General features: G+C 40.9%; 1 protein-coding gene across 1 annotated transcript in view; it reads left to right on the top strand.

The window, feature by feature from the left end:
* Positions 1-213: 213 nt before the first annotated feature.
* Positions 214-15,003, top strand: part of HADHA (hydroxyacyl-CoA dehydrogenase trifunctional multienzyme complex subunit alpha) — a gene marked incomplete at its 5' end in the record, with an annotated part of 35,987 nt that continues 21,197 nt past the window's right edge. Inside the window, 6 exons of the mRNA XM_084235328.1 lie at positions 214-280; positions 4,178-4,219; positions 4,315-4,385; positions 4,995-5,128; positions 6,220-6,358; positions 14,151-14,270. Of these exons, the coding sequence (XP_084091454.1) occupies positions 214-280; positions 4,178-4,219; positions 4,315-4,385; positions 4,995-5,128; positions 6,220-6,358; positions 14,151-14,270 (573 nt within the window). The remainder of the gene's footprint in view (positions 281-4,177; positions 4,220-4,314; positions 4,386-4,994; positions 5,129-6,219; positions 6,359-14,150; positions 14,271-15,003) is intronic.

Genomic DNA, 15,003 nt, shown 5'->3' with positions numbered 1-15,003 from the left:
AGCTCCCCACCCGCCTCGGCGGGCCTCGGCCCTCCCCGGGGGCCGGAGTCTCCCGGCCGCGACCCGGACGCGCCGGGGCCCGCGGCGACGCCGCCCGGGAATTTCAGTCAGGCGGTAGGTGGCCGCCTGTGCGGGGCCGGCGCAGAAGAAGAAAAGCCCTCGGCCCGGCCGCCCCCGCTGGCGGCGCTCACCACTTTCGTCCTCCCGCTCAAGATGGTGGCCTCGCGGGCAATCGGCAGTCTCGGCCGCTTCACTGCTTCCAGGACGCTTCGCTGCCGAGGTGAGGCCGGGCTGAGGGCGCCCCGATCCCCGGGCAGGACGCCTGAGGAGAGCCGAGGGGCCTCGACCGCGCGTGTCCCGGCCCCGCGGCCTCCCCGCCCCTCGCGGGGACCCAGCCCCGACCGCGGCGGGTGCTGCTCCCGGGCGGAGGCTGCTGCGCCCCGGCGCGGGGGCTGGACTCCGGCTCCCTCCACCCCGGCCCGGCGGCGGGTTAGTTCGCGAGTCGGAGCCCGGTCCAGTCTCCGGGGCTCCTCTGGACTGACGCCCTCGCGCTGTCTTGGGGGAGCGCCTCGGGCCCGGCCTCCTGGTCGGGAGGCCCTGAGGACCGAGGCTGACCTGGCTGTCAGGTGTTCGCGGCTCCCCAGTGCCGGGCCCGCAGCAGCCGCCTTACACGCTTCTAGGATGAAATTAACCAGCTTTGCAACCTGCCACTCCCGACTCCGTCCCCTCTAAATCATTTCACATTTGTATTGAAAAGCAACTCCTGTCCTTTCAGTATTCGCGGAGTGGATGTATGGTGTGTTAAGGTTCACGCGGAGAGTCTGCAGCTTGCTAAAAGAGACTTAAAAAATAGGCAAATCCCTGTGTCTTAAGGAATAAAATATTTTTAAGAAGTATTTCGAATCTTTGTTGGTGACGATACGCGCGGTCAATTTACACTGGCTTTTTCTTTTTCCCTTTTCAAATTGGCAAAGTGTTAATTAAGGTGGGTGATGGTAGAAAATCAAGGATGTTTTTCCATTTCATCTGTAAGGTGAAATGGAGACTTTTTTATTGTATGTTGTACTTAGCGCCGGTTGCTTAATCAGAAATTAATATGCCTTTCTCCTCCTGAACCTCTGGGGCAGTGTGTTTTTCCTGGCAGCTTTATTTATTTATTTATTTATTTAAAATAAGTTCTGTGTTTATTTATTTATTATTTATTTATTTACACAAACACTGGGTACAGTCAGAAGCGCCGGAGGGTGAGAGAATTCACCAGAGCCAGAGTGGGGAGCAGAGCAGGCAGAAGGACCGAAGTACACTGCTGAGGGGAGCAGCGGGCGGCAGGAGAGGTCTGCGCGCCATGTGGGACCCGCCTCTGGTGGCAGGGGAGCAGCCGGGGATTGAACTGGCGCTGCAGAGACTGCGGGCAGCTTCGCAACCCAGCGCTCAACCGCCACTCCACCGGGGAGGCCCAGTTTTCCTTTTTTTATATAGAAACATATACATGTAAATATATACACTGCATTGTTTTCATCAGTAAGAATATGTGGCTCATTATGATTATTGTCCCCTTTAATAAAAAAAAATGTCTAGACAATGAATTTAAAATTACCTGCACATCTGAATTGACATTTAGACTCAACAGATTAGTCCTTTACCCTGAAAGGCGTTTATCTTTACCCTGTCTAAGGCATTGCCCAGCATTACATGAGATCATGACATTTATTGCTAGGTGTGTTAAAATCTCTTGAAACTGATTTGTAATTCTTGAAGTTTTTAATCCATTCATGTTCTGAGACTGCTATAATTCTGAATACCGTCAAGTGAAAATGATACATTGATCAAATATCTTGTTTAATTTACACTCTTTTAAATTTAAATTCCTAATTAAGTAGTAAAATTATTTCATGGGGAATGAATTAGAGGCAAATACCTTAGTAGATGATGTATATTTAAATTTGACTCTCATTTCCTATTTCTATCCCTTTCCACAGAGTTGAATTTTGAGAAAAGCTGTTGGTTGTTAAAACCAGAGTAACATTTCATATTTGAATTTGTGTCAGTATAATCTCTTTCTATCCTCCCCCTCCATGGGTCTTGAAAGTTATTTTCAAGAGTTAAATTGTTAAAAATGACTAAAAAGTGGGAAAAAGGTCTCTCTCTTGCTGGCACAGTAAATATAGGCTAAAGTTCATCCAACAGCTCTAAAGTAAGCTCTCCTGAGTAGCAGCAAGGCTAGAATCCAAAAGCACAGCTACTTTATACTCCAACTTGATTTCGTTTACATTGTTTTGGAATTTTTTTTTTCAAATATATTGTACATTTACTGATTTTTCTCTTTGTTATTTGTTTTGTTGATTTAAAGGAGAGCTTTTATGTCTGTGTATAGAAGAGGTAGGTTAATGGATAAGAGTTTCAAATGACTTAAACTGTAAGCTAATGAGTGCCAACTTGTCTCAGATATTTGGTTTTTAAAATTGCAGTGCATGCGGGGGCCTCCCTGGTGGCTCAGGCAGTTGAGTGCAGCGCTGTGAAGCTGTCCACAGCCTCTGCAGTGCCGGTTCAATCCCCGCCAGCCTTGGAGCAACCCACATGGCGAGCAGACCTCTCCTGTCTCACCCACTGCTCCCCTCAGCAGTGTATCTCGTCCATCTGCCTGTTCTGTACCCTGCTCTGTCTCTGGTGAATCCTCTCACCCTTCTGCACATCTGGCCTGTACCCCGGTTCTTGTATAAATAAAATAAATCTTTTTTAAAAAAAAAAAAAATTGCAGTGCATGCCCAAATGCCCTCCCCTCAGCTTTTGCTCATTTATGCTTTGGTATTTATCTTCTAACATACTTATTTACATACTTAGGTTTCTTGGGTTGTAATTGTCTTTTCACCCCATCCCCTCTACCCTGCATTCCCAGTCAGTCCATTCCCACTCTGATCCACTTTATTCTGTTCTAGCTAGAATTATCTATTCCCTGGCTCCCTCCCAACTGGAGTTTCTACTTTATAGGCAAACTCCTTTTTATTACAAGCCTGTTTTTACCTTTTCATTTATTACTACTGAGCAGAAACTGATTCTTCCCAGATAGCATAGCCCCTACTACCTTAGGATATAAGCACACAAAGGGATTTTTGTCTTTCTGTTCATACCAAGTACCCAGATGTACTCCTAGTACCTAGAACAGCGCATGGCAATTGGAGGCCACAATTAAGGTCTATTGAATGAATGACCATAAGATGATATTAGAAGAGATTACAATTTAGTCAGGGAAAACATCTGTTACAGATGCTAGAATGATTAGAAAACAAAACAGTAACAATAAAAGATCAAAATTTGAGCAGAGATGGGAAAGAGCGTTGTGGATGCAATCTCAAGATGATACTGGGGGAACCACTGGGGACATGATACAGATAAAAGGGAGGAAGAGTGGTGAGTACAGATGACAGATTAAAGATGATGGAAAAGCAGAGAAGGGAAGTCTCTCATTAGTGAAGTAGAGGCAGTGGGATTGAGGCCTTCTATGGTAATTTACCTTGGTGTAGCACTTTGGCTTACAAGTACTTTTATAATCATTACATCACTTTTATTTCTGTCTTTAAAGAACACTGAAATGCACTAAGAGACTTGCTCCTGGTCATAGAACTAGTAAATGATAAACTTGATGGCAGAACCCAAGTCTTGACTCTCAGGCCCTTTGCTCGAAGATAAGTGGTTAGGATTGCCTGAAAAAGAAATACAGACAGAAACAGAGAGCACTCAGCTCTGGTTTTGATGCCATTTACAGTGTTCTTTTTACAGTAATATGTTGCTTAGACTTTCAAACCAGTATAAAACTGCTATTTTCTGTGCCTTTTTCTGACCCTTCCTTAAAGAATTGGGTAGAAAGGGTAGAAAGAAAGGTGAAGAAAACATTCCCACTTGCAACCTTAATTCCCTTTTGCCATATAACCTGACATAGTTGCTGAGAACGTGATATTTGTGGGACGCCATTCTTCTGTCTAGTATCTAGTATTCAGATAATCAGATGACCCAATAATTGAAATGAAAAAGATAGGGTAGTAGTCTCAATGACCTAGAATACATTGCTCTATTTTTTTTGTTGTTGTTTGTTTATACCAGTTTCAGCTCTGTTATATATAATAGGTACTGCAGAGATTCTTATTTTGTAAAATAATTTTGAAATACCTTTTTCTTACAGGTTACATTTGCCGCAGCTTTATAGGATCCTCTGCTTTGCGGGGTAAGTTTAGTTTTTCATTGACATGCTTGCACATTGCTTTTTAGATTTACCTAGCAATAAATATGTTTACAAATAAATGTTTCTTTTCTTTTTAGCTAGAACCCATATTAACTATGCAGTCAAAGGGGATGTGGCAGTTGTTCGAATTAACTCACCCAATTCAAAGGTACATAATTTAATGTGCAGTTTATTTCTACTAACTACACTCTTGAATCCAGTCCAAATAATAAATAAGTTCACCAACCTGCCAATAATTTTATTATATGACCTTATTATTTTGATGGAGTTTGACAAATTGCCCAAGGAAGCCAGTTTTCTGAAGCAGAGGTCCTTGTTAACCTTAGTTGTCAGATTAATATCAAGGGTTAATAACATTAGCGTTTTGTTACAGTGTAGAATGAGGAGGTAATGTATTAGATGAGAACCAAAATACAATCTTTGTTTATAACTAATGTTATACAGATTTTCCCCATGCCAATAAATGTTTGTAGACTTATTTATAGCTTGCATATGCTTCAGACTCTGAGGAATGTGACCCTGAGTTCCTCCTTTCAGTAGAACTATTTTTAAAAAGAGGTGTGCTTACAGTTGACCAAGCTGCCTGAACAGAACGCTCATGGAGTTGGATTTTTTTCCTCTACCCCCCTTTCTTCTAAGAGTGTATTTCTGCTGGATAAACATATTTCCTACAATCACACATTGTACTACACCTGCTACTTCAAATTTAAACCCTCAGAGATATATATGGATGTATATATGTATTTCCCTTTGGCAGGTAAATACTCTGAATAAAGAACTGCAGTCAGAGTTTGTAGAAGTAATGAATGAAATCTGGTCTAGTGATCAAATCAGAAGTGCTGTGCTTATCTCATCAAAGCCAGGATGCTTCATTGCAGGTGCAGATATCAAGTAAGTTTTCCAACATTTGAAGTCATTTTTTATCTTGACTAATAGTATTTTTCTTAGACCTAGTTAAATTCTCGGAAGTTTTTTTTTTTTTTTTTTTAATTTACAGGAGTATGAGGAAATTGATAAAAGTAGAAGTGCTTGTTTCTTAAGCCATGTAAGACTAAATACAGCATTTCCTTAAAGAAGTTGAACACGGTTCAAGGAAGAATTTGATTAGAATTTTTAAAATATTATAAAATTAAGCCAACTACGAGATGCCTATTTTTGGCCCATCAAACCAACAAACATTAAAAAATTTGAAAATATCATGTTGCCAAGGACTTGGGGAAATGAGAAATATATTTATAGGAATGCCAATTGGTTTCGCCACGTTAGAAACAATTTGGCAGCATTTCATAAATTGAAAATGCACGTAATATATCGTATGGTCCAGCAATACCTCTCTTCTAGGTATATATGCTAGAGGAATTCTACCCTTTGTTTATAAGGATCCATATACAAGGATGTTCAGTCCTATATAATTAGAATAATAAACAATTTGAAACAAACTCAATTTCAATCAATAGGGTAATAGATAAATGAAGTGTGAGACAGCCACATGATAAAATACTGTGAAACAAAGGAGTTAATTAGATCCACAGTATATTTTTAGAGCTCAAAAACATGTCAAGTTTTTAAAAAGAGCAAGTTACAGAATGCTTTTTAACATATAAGATACCTGCTATTTTTAACATATAAGATACCTTTTTAACATATAAGATACCTGATAGTGATAGTATTTATCACAAGGTTATTTTCTCATGTACAAAGCTCTGTGATCTAATTTTTGTTATAGAAACAAAAGTAAATTATGCAAATGTTTTGCTTCATGTCTGTGACTCCAGAAGTCAACACTTTTTGTAAAAAGAGATGATGTTGCTGATGTTAGTGCTATTAAAGGGAAGACCATTCTTTAACTTCTGAAGTGAAGACTCACTACCAAATATTGATATATGACAGAATAAGGATATAATGGATGAGGTATTAAACAAAGGAGGTTATAGTTTCATCTTTGCTTTTTTCCCACTTCTCTGTTTTCATGGATACTTCAGCATGTTAGCTGCTTGCAAGAATGCTCAAGAAGTAGCACAAGTATCACGAGAAGGACAGAAAATGTTTGAGAAACTTGAGAAATCCACAAAGCCTATTGTGGCTGCCATCAATGGCTCCTGCTTGGGAGGAGGACTTGAGGTATAGAATTACTCCAAAGTCATTGAGACACTAACACTTTGATGGGATTCACCAGCTATAAACCTTTAGGTTACCTTTAGGTTTTGTGAATAGTTTCTCTTGAAACAGAATTAGCTTTCTTTTTTGTTATCAAACTTCTGGCTAGGTTTTAATCCTTTCCCTACATGGCACAGAGCAAATGAACCAAAATGTGATGTGTTCATTTCTAAGTTAAGATTTAAATTACATTTCTACAGTCCCTTTCAAGTCCTGGTTCAAGTTTGCAGGGCAAAGATTCAGAAGTATGATCCATGCTCTTAACCTGCGTAAGTCTAGTTGAGAAACACAAAGTATAATATACATTTAAGTGCCTTGTGAGTAGCAAAAGTGGTAAGTAATCTGAGATTTAGAGAAGAGAGGTCTTCTAGTCTGGAACATATAGGAAAAAGGCAGGATAAAAGAAAATTAACATTTATTGAGCATTTATCACATACTGGGCTCTATGCTAGACACTTTCATATATATTAATTAAGGAATCTTGTGCCTGGTCCTGAAAGATGGGATTAGCTAGCAAGTGGTAGGAGGGAAGGGGAGGGCATTCACGTGGTGTGAGCAAAAAGGAGGATAAGCAACACTTATTAGCATACCATAAGTGGGCCTGCTTGATTGGAAAGAAGAGTCTGTAGGGTACAATGTAGCCTGAGGTACAGTTGTGCATTTTTCTAACAAGAGCTTCCATAACTTTCAACAGATTTTAAGGAAATCTGTAATAAACCAAGGGAAAAATATGAATGGGTTGGGCCGCCCTGGTGGTGCAAGGGTTTATTTTTTTTTTTTATTTTTTTTTTTTTTATAAATTTTATTGTTATATTCCCCATACAATTGCAGCCCCCCATTCTGACCCCAATCCCTCCCCTCCCGCCCCCGCCCCCCTAAAAGTGTCTCTGGTTCATAGTTTTTTGTTGATTTTGATTTTCACTTTCTTATAGTTATTCATTTTCCTGGTCCCTTATTTAAGTTTTCTAGATTCCTGCTATGAGTGAGACCATCCGGTATTTTTCTTTTTCTTTTTGGCTTATTTCGCTGAGCATGATCCCTTCCAGCGCCATCCATGTTGCAGCAAATTGCATGTGTTTATCTTTTTTGAATGCTGAGTAATATTCCATGGTATATATGTACCACATCTTCTTGATCCAGTCATCTATTTTTGGGCATTTGGGTTGTTTCCAAAGCTTAGCTATTGTAAACAGTGCTGCTATAAACATAGGGGTGCAGGTGCTCTTTGGAATTGATGTTTCTGTGTCCTTTGGGTAAATACCTAGGAGTGGAATTGCTGGGTCATATGGAAGCTCTATGTTTAGTAGGTCCAGAAATCTCCACACAGCTTTCCACAGTGGTTGGACCAGTTTGCACTCCCACCAACAGTGCAGAAGAGTTCCTTTTTCTCCACACCCTCGCCAACATTTGTTATTGCTAGTTTTTTTAATATGTGCCATTCTCACTGGTGTAAGATGGTATCTCATGGTAGTTTTGATTTGCATTTCCCTGATGACAAGTGATGTTGAACATTTTTTCATATGCCTGTTGGCCATTTGCATTTCCTCTTCAGAGAAGTTTCTTTTAAGCTCTTCTGCCCATTTTTTGACTGGATTATTTTCTTTGTTGTTGTTGAGACTCATCAGCTCTTTGCAGATTTTTGTGATCAGTCCTTTATCATTAGTGTTGGGTGCAAAAATGTTCTCCCAGTTGGTGGGGTTTCTCTTTGTTTTTGTTATTGTCTCTTTTGCTGTGCAAAAGCTCTTTAATTTGATATAGTCCCAGCTGTTTATCTTTGCCTTCACTATCACTGCTTTGGGTGATGTGTCTGTAAAGATGTCTTTGATGTGCAAATCACGTAGTGTTTCGCCTATATTTCCTTCTATATATTTTATGGTTTCAGGTCTTATGTCTAGTTCTTTAATCCATTTTGAGTTGATTTTTGTGTATGGTGTGAGGTGGTGGTCAAGCTTCATTCTTTTGCATGTAGCGACCCAGTTTTCCCAGCACCATTTATTGAACAAACTTTCTTTGCTCCAATGCATAGTCTTTGCTCCTTTGTCAAAGATTAGTTGACCATAAACCTGTGGGTTTATTTCTGGATTTTCTATTCGATTCCATTGGTCTGTATGTCTGTTCTTGTTCCAATACCATGCGGTTTTGATGATTATGGCTTTGTAGTATAGTTTGAAGTCTGGGAGTCTGATGCCTCCATTCCCTTCTTTTTTTTTCAGGAGAGCTTTGGCTATTCGGGGTTTTTTGTGATTCCATATGAATTTCATCAATAATTGTTCTATTTCTTTGAAGAATGACATTGAAATTTTGATTGGAATAGCATTGAATCTGTATATTGCTTTTGGAAGGATGGCCATTTTAATAATGTTTATTCTTCCAATCCATGAGCAGGGGATGTCTCTCCATTTCTTTGTGTCTTCTTCTATTTCTTTTAACAGTGTTTTATAGTTTTCTTTGTATAGGTCCTTTACCTCTTTTGTTAGATTTATTCCCAAATATTTGATTTTTTTTGTTTCAATAACAAAAGGGATGGTCTTTTTGATTTCTTCTTCTTCAGATTTATTGTTTGTGTATAGGAAGGCTACTGACTTTTGCGTGTTGATTTTGTATCCTGCCACTTTACTGAACTGATTGATGAGTTGAATTAGCTTTTCTGTGGAGTTTTTGGGGTTCTCTATGTATAATATCATATCGTCTGCAAATAGTGATAGTTTGACTTCTTCTTTTCCTATTTGGATTCCTTGGATGTCTTTCTCTTGTCTTATTGCCCTGGCTAGGACTTCCAGTATTATATTGAAAAGCAATGGTGAGAGTGGACATCCTTGTCTTGTTCCAGATCTTAATGGAATTGCTTTCAGCTTTTCACCATTGAGAATGATACTGGCTGTTGGCTTGTCATAGATGGCCTTTATGATGTTGAGGTATGTTCCTTGTATCCCAAGAATTTCAAGGGCTTTTATCATGAATGGGTGTTGCACTTTGTCGAAAGCTTTCTCAGCATCTATTGATATTATCATATGGTTTTTATATTTCTTTTTGTTGATGTGTTGGATAACGTTGATTGATTTTCGGATGTTAAACCATCCTTGTGTCCCTGGAATGAAACCTACTTGGTCGTGGTGAATTATCTTATGGATACATTGTTGGATTCTGATAGCTAAAATTTTATTGAGGATTTTTGCATCAGTGTTCATTAGGGAGATTGGCCTGTAGTTTTCCTTTTTTGTGTTGTCCTTGTTCGGTTTTGGTATTAGTGTAATGTTGGCTTCATAGAACGTGTTTGGTATTGTCCCTTCCTTCTCAATTTTTTGGAAGAGTTTGTGAAGGATAGGCACTAATTCGTCTCTGAATGTTTGGTAGAATTCATTTGTAAATCCATCAGGTCCTGGGCTTTTGTTTTTGGGGAGGTTTTTGATTACCATTTCAATTTCGCTAATTGTAATTGGTCTGTTTAGGTGTTCTATTTCTTCTTTATCTAGCTTTGGGTGATTGTAGAGTTGTAGGAATTTGTCCATCTCCTCTAGATTGTTAAACTTGTTTCCATATAACTGTTCATAGTAGTTACTGATTATTCTTTTGATTTCTGCTGTGTCCGTTGTGATTTCTCCTCTTTCATTGATGATCCTGTTTATTTGTGCTTTCTCCCTTTTTTCCTTTGTGAGCCTGGCTAGGGGTTTGTCTATTTTATTGATTTTTTCAAAGAACCAGCTCTTGGTTTCATTGATCTTTTGGATTGTTTTTTTAGTTTCAATTTCATTTATTTCTGCTTTGGTTTTTATTATTTCTTTTCTTCTACTGGTTTTGGGGTTTTTTTGTTGTTCTTTTTCTAGATCTTTGAGCTTCGAGATTAGGTTGTTTCTTTGCATTCTTTCTTGTTTCTTGATGTGAGCTTCTATTGCTATATATTTTCCTCTTATTACTGCTTTTGCTGCATCCCATACATTTAGGATATTGGTGTCCTCCTTGTCGTTCAATTCAAAAAATTTTTTAATTTCTTCTTTGATCTCCTCATTAGTCCAATGGTCTTCCAGTAGTGTGGTTTTTAATCTCCATGAGGTAGGAAAGTTCCTTGCCTTCTTTTTATGGTTTATTTCTAGTTTGATGCCTTCATGGTCAGAAAAGATGGTTGATATGATTTCAATCTTGGTGTATCTGTTGATGTTTGTCTTGTGCCCCAGTATGTGATCGATCCTGGAGAATGATCCGTGTGCGCTTGAGAAAAATGTGTACTCCATTTTTTGGGGGTTTAGTGTTCTATAGATGTCTGTTAAGCCCAATTGCTCTAGGTCTTTATTTAGAGCTTTGGTTTCTTTACTTATTTTTTGTCTTGTTGATCTATCCATTGTTGATAGTGGTGTGTTGAAGTCTCCCACTACGTATGTGTTTTCACTGATGTCTGTTTTCAGAGAGGACAACAGTTGTCTGATATATTTTGGTGCTCCTTCGTTTGGTGAGTATATGTTAATGAGTGTTATTTCTTCTTGAAGTATTGTCCCCTTGATCATAATGTAGTGACCATTGGGGTCTCTTTTTATCTTTTTGAGTTTGAAATCTGTTTTATCTGATATAAGTATAGCTGTTCCTGCTTTCTTTTTTGGGCCATTTGCTTGTAGGATTGTTTTCCATCCTTTAACTTTGAGCCTATTTTTATCTTTTGTAGCTAAATGTGTTTCCTGGAGACAGCAAAAGGTTGGGTTTTGTTTCTTAATCCAGGCTGCAACTCTGTGTCTTTTTATTGAAGAGTTTAGTCCATTTACATTTAGAGTTAATATTGATATGTTAGCATCTGTATTTGCCATTGTGTTTGTCTTTCCTTTGATTTTATTTATTCTTTTAATAACTTTTTTTTTTTTGGCCTTCTTTCATTGTTATTCGTCCCTCTGAGGTTCTGGCTTTAGGACTCCTTGTAGTATTTTTTGGAGTGGGGGTTTAGTTGCAATGAAATTCCGGAGTTTCTGTTTGTCTGGGAAGGTCCATATTCTTTCTTCAAAGAGGAAGGAGAGCTTTGCGGGATAGAGTATTCTTGGTTGGCATCTGTTTTCTTGGAGTCTGTTGACTATGTCCCTCCACTCTCTCCTTGCCCGTAGTGTTTCTTCGGAGAAGTCTGATGTCAGCCTGATTGGTTTTCCTTTGAATGTTATCTGTTTCTTCCCTCTTGCCAGCTTCATTATTTTTTCCTTGTCCTGGATTCTTGGGAGCTTTACTATTATGTGTCTTGCTGTATTTTTCCTTTCGTCGTGGAAGTTTGGTGTTCTTCTTGCTTCTTGTATATCAATTTTCAGCTCCTTCTTCACATTTGGGAAGTTCTCTTCAATTATCTCTTTGAATATTTTCTCTGTTCCTACATCTCTCTCCTCTCCTTCTGGTATTCCTATAACTCTTATATTTCCTTTCCTCATGGAGTCAGATAGTTCCCGAAGTCTTTCTTCGTTCTTTTTCCTTCGTACTTCTCTTTCCTTTTCTGTTTTGGTTCTTTTTATTTCTGTGTCTTCAAGATTACTTATTCGTTCTTCCATTTCATCTATTCTGCTTTCATTGCTTTTCCCAGAATTCTTTAGTTCTTCCATTAATTCTTTGATCTCCTGCATTTCTTTTACTTCCCTCTTTAGGGACTCAATTTCTTTCTTCTGACCATTGTTTTCCCTCTCTAGGGACTCAATTGCATTCTTCTGATCGTTGATTATTTTTCCCTTATCATTGTTTTCCTTTATGACTTCTGTCAGTTTTTTAATCACGGCAATTTTAAATTCTCTTTCTGGAAGGCTCAGAAATTCTTCCAAGTTATTGTCGTTGCAATCTGGGGGCTGGCTTTCTTTTTGTGGTGTGCTTTTTCTCTGGAGAGTTGCTGGGTTGCGTGTGGTTCTTCTCCTCCCTACTGTCTGTTTTCTAATTTGCCGTATGCGTTGGGACACTGTGTTGTTGGGACTTGCCGGCATCTTGGGTGGGCTTCTCTGTTCCCCTCTGGTTCTTCCAGGAGTCATCTGTCAGTTTCAAGCAGCCTTTACTGGAGAAAGGTCCCTGTTCTAAAATGCCGATGTGGGGACACACTCCCCTGTGCGCCTGGTCTGCCCCGGCGGTGGGTTCCTGCTCCCCTCTGGGCTTGGACTGCAGGCCAGAGGGGGTCTGGCGTGGGCGAACTTCCCCCGCTCACCTCTGGCTCCTGAGGAAGCCTTCTGCAGGTAGTCTTTACTGAAGAAATGTCCCTGTTCTAAAATGGTGATGTGGGACACACTCCCTGCGCTTCTGGTCTCAGGCACACTCTTCTGCGCGCCTGGTCTGCCCCGGCTGTGGGTGCTCGCTCTCCCTGTGGGCTCAGACTACTTGTTCAGAAGGGGCCCGGTGTGAGCTAACTCCCCAGCTGGCCACTAGCTCCTTCAGTAGCCTGTGCTGGGGTCAAGTCGCTAGGTGGCACCAGAGATCTCTCCTAGAGCCCTTGGGGAGCTGATTTTCCACCCCGTGGGACAGGGAGCAGAGCGGGGATGGTAGGGTACACCTCAACGGCTTTGGGGTGCTGTGTCTGCCTTGTGCCCCACCGTCGTGGGGAACCCACGCCCCTAATTTCGTGCCCCGGGTCTCAGTTCCAAAGCCCTCAGTTCCAGGACGCGGGCTGTAGCCCAGATCAGTGGCGCAGGAATGGCGCCTTTTGAATCCCGCTCCCCTGCCTGGGCGCCTTGTTCCTGCTCACTCAGGGAGGGCCTCCGCCTGGGTCTCAGTTCCAAAGCCCTCAGTTCCAGGATGCGGGCTGTAGCCCAGATCAGTGGCGCGGGAATGGCGCCTTTTGAATCCCGCTCCCCTGCCTGGGCACCTTTTCCTGCTCACTCAGGGAGGGCCTCCGCCGTCTCCCCGCAAGCCTAGGTCGCAGGCGCAGGGCCCTGGGCAGCTGCAATCCGAGCGCCGCTTTCGTGCAAGCTTACCGGGCGGCCGGGGCTGTGTGCTGGTGCTGGTCTCCTCCTGGTGGGCGGGGCTCTCTTTAATGGCGCGTAGAGCTCACCTCCGCGGCGGATCCTGCAGGGTTCGCCTCAGCTCCCGTTCACGGGGTGTGGTGGCTGAAATAGTTCCTTTCCACTCACAGTCCCGCTTGCTGCATCCGTTTTTCTTGTTGGGCGTTTTGGTTTGTTGTTTCCCTCGTCTCTGCCGGTCGGAGAGTGCCGCCTCTGTGGGCGGGGGAGGGGAGCAGGGTTCTGCGCTTCCCTCCCTTCTCGCCCTCTTTTATGGCAACTTTCTTCTTCGGGCAGTTTGATGGAGTCGACCGTTTATCTTCCGTGTCCCAGTTCTCACTGGGACCTGCCGCTTTTCCTCCCTATTAACTTTTTTTAATGGGAGATCTTACTCGCAGTGTCTCCTCGCCCGGTGCAAGGGTTTAAACACCGCACTATGAAGCAATCCAAAGCCTCTGCAGCACGAGTTCAATCCCCAGCCTGCCAGGGAGCAACTCACATGGCGCAGACCTCTCCTGTCTCGCCCGCTGCTCCCCTCAGAAGTGTACTTCGGTCAATCTGCCTGTTCTGTTCCCCACTCTGTCTCTGGTGAATCCTCTCACCCCCTGCATCTCTGGCCTGTACCCCAGCTCTTGTATGCATAAATAAATAAATTTTATTTATATAAATAAATATATATATATGAATGGGAAGGTAAATTGTAGAAAGCATTGAATGCCAACCTAAGGAATTGTAGTTTATTCTGTGGGTATACTTCTCAAAGATCCTAAGATCTTATAAAGTTGCATTTCATAATATTGTAATTTTCTTTCATTTTTTTGAAGCTTGCCATTTCATGCCAGTACAGAATAGCAACAAAAGATAAAAAAACAGTATTAGGTGCCCCTGAAGTCTTGCTGGGGATCTTGCCAGGAGCAGGAGGCACACAAAGGCTGCCCAAAATGGTGAGTTTAAGACCCCTGTGAACTTGAGAACCTCAGTACCTATATGCTCCTTTAGATCTGTTTCCTTTTATATAAAATATATAGTTATTCCTTGTGGAATTTAGAAACAAAATAAAATATGATTACATAAGATAAATGACAAATTTCTATTCCCATGTGCTTATTTTTTCATTTCTACTTTTTTTTTTTTCAATTCCTTAATCAAAGACGTTTGTCAGTCCCTGAAGAAGGATAAAGATAAATAAGATAATTGTCTTGCTTTCCCAGAGCTCATAATTTAATTTGTTCCTTCTCTGCTTGGTACCATCTAATCAGTTTATCAAATCCTTGGATGATATTTCCTAATAAATATAAGAGACAGACCTTTCCCCTCATTATCTGATTTAGACCATCTCTTTGCAGAATTCTGTAAAGCCAAAGGAGGTCCCTCAGCTATTTGGATTCTTAAGGAGTGGGGAAATAGTCAGAAATGAAGGCTGCAGAACAATGTTAATATCAAAGTTGAGGGCCCACTAAATCTCATAATTCTGGATTCCTCGGTGGAATTACAAATCAGCAGCTCTCCTCTTTGGAGAAGAGTTGATATAAAGTGGGCACAGAAAAAAAAGAAACTCAGTGTCAGTTTTCTGATAATAATGTGCTTTCCTTCATGGGGATTGGCCAGATGATTTTTTTAAAGAATGAATAAGTATAAATGTATATAAAAATATTTACTGAATTTCTTGTTTTATAG

Source organism: Talpa europaea (assembly GCF_964194135.1).
Source record: "Talpa europaea genome assembly, chromosome: 6".
NCBI lineage: Eukaryota > Metazoa > Chordata > Mammalia > Eulipotyphla > Talpidae > Talpa > Talpa europaea.
The sequence above is the reverse complement of the archived record's forward strand: the minus strand, read 5'-3'. Positions and strand labels throughout refer to the sequence as shown.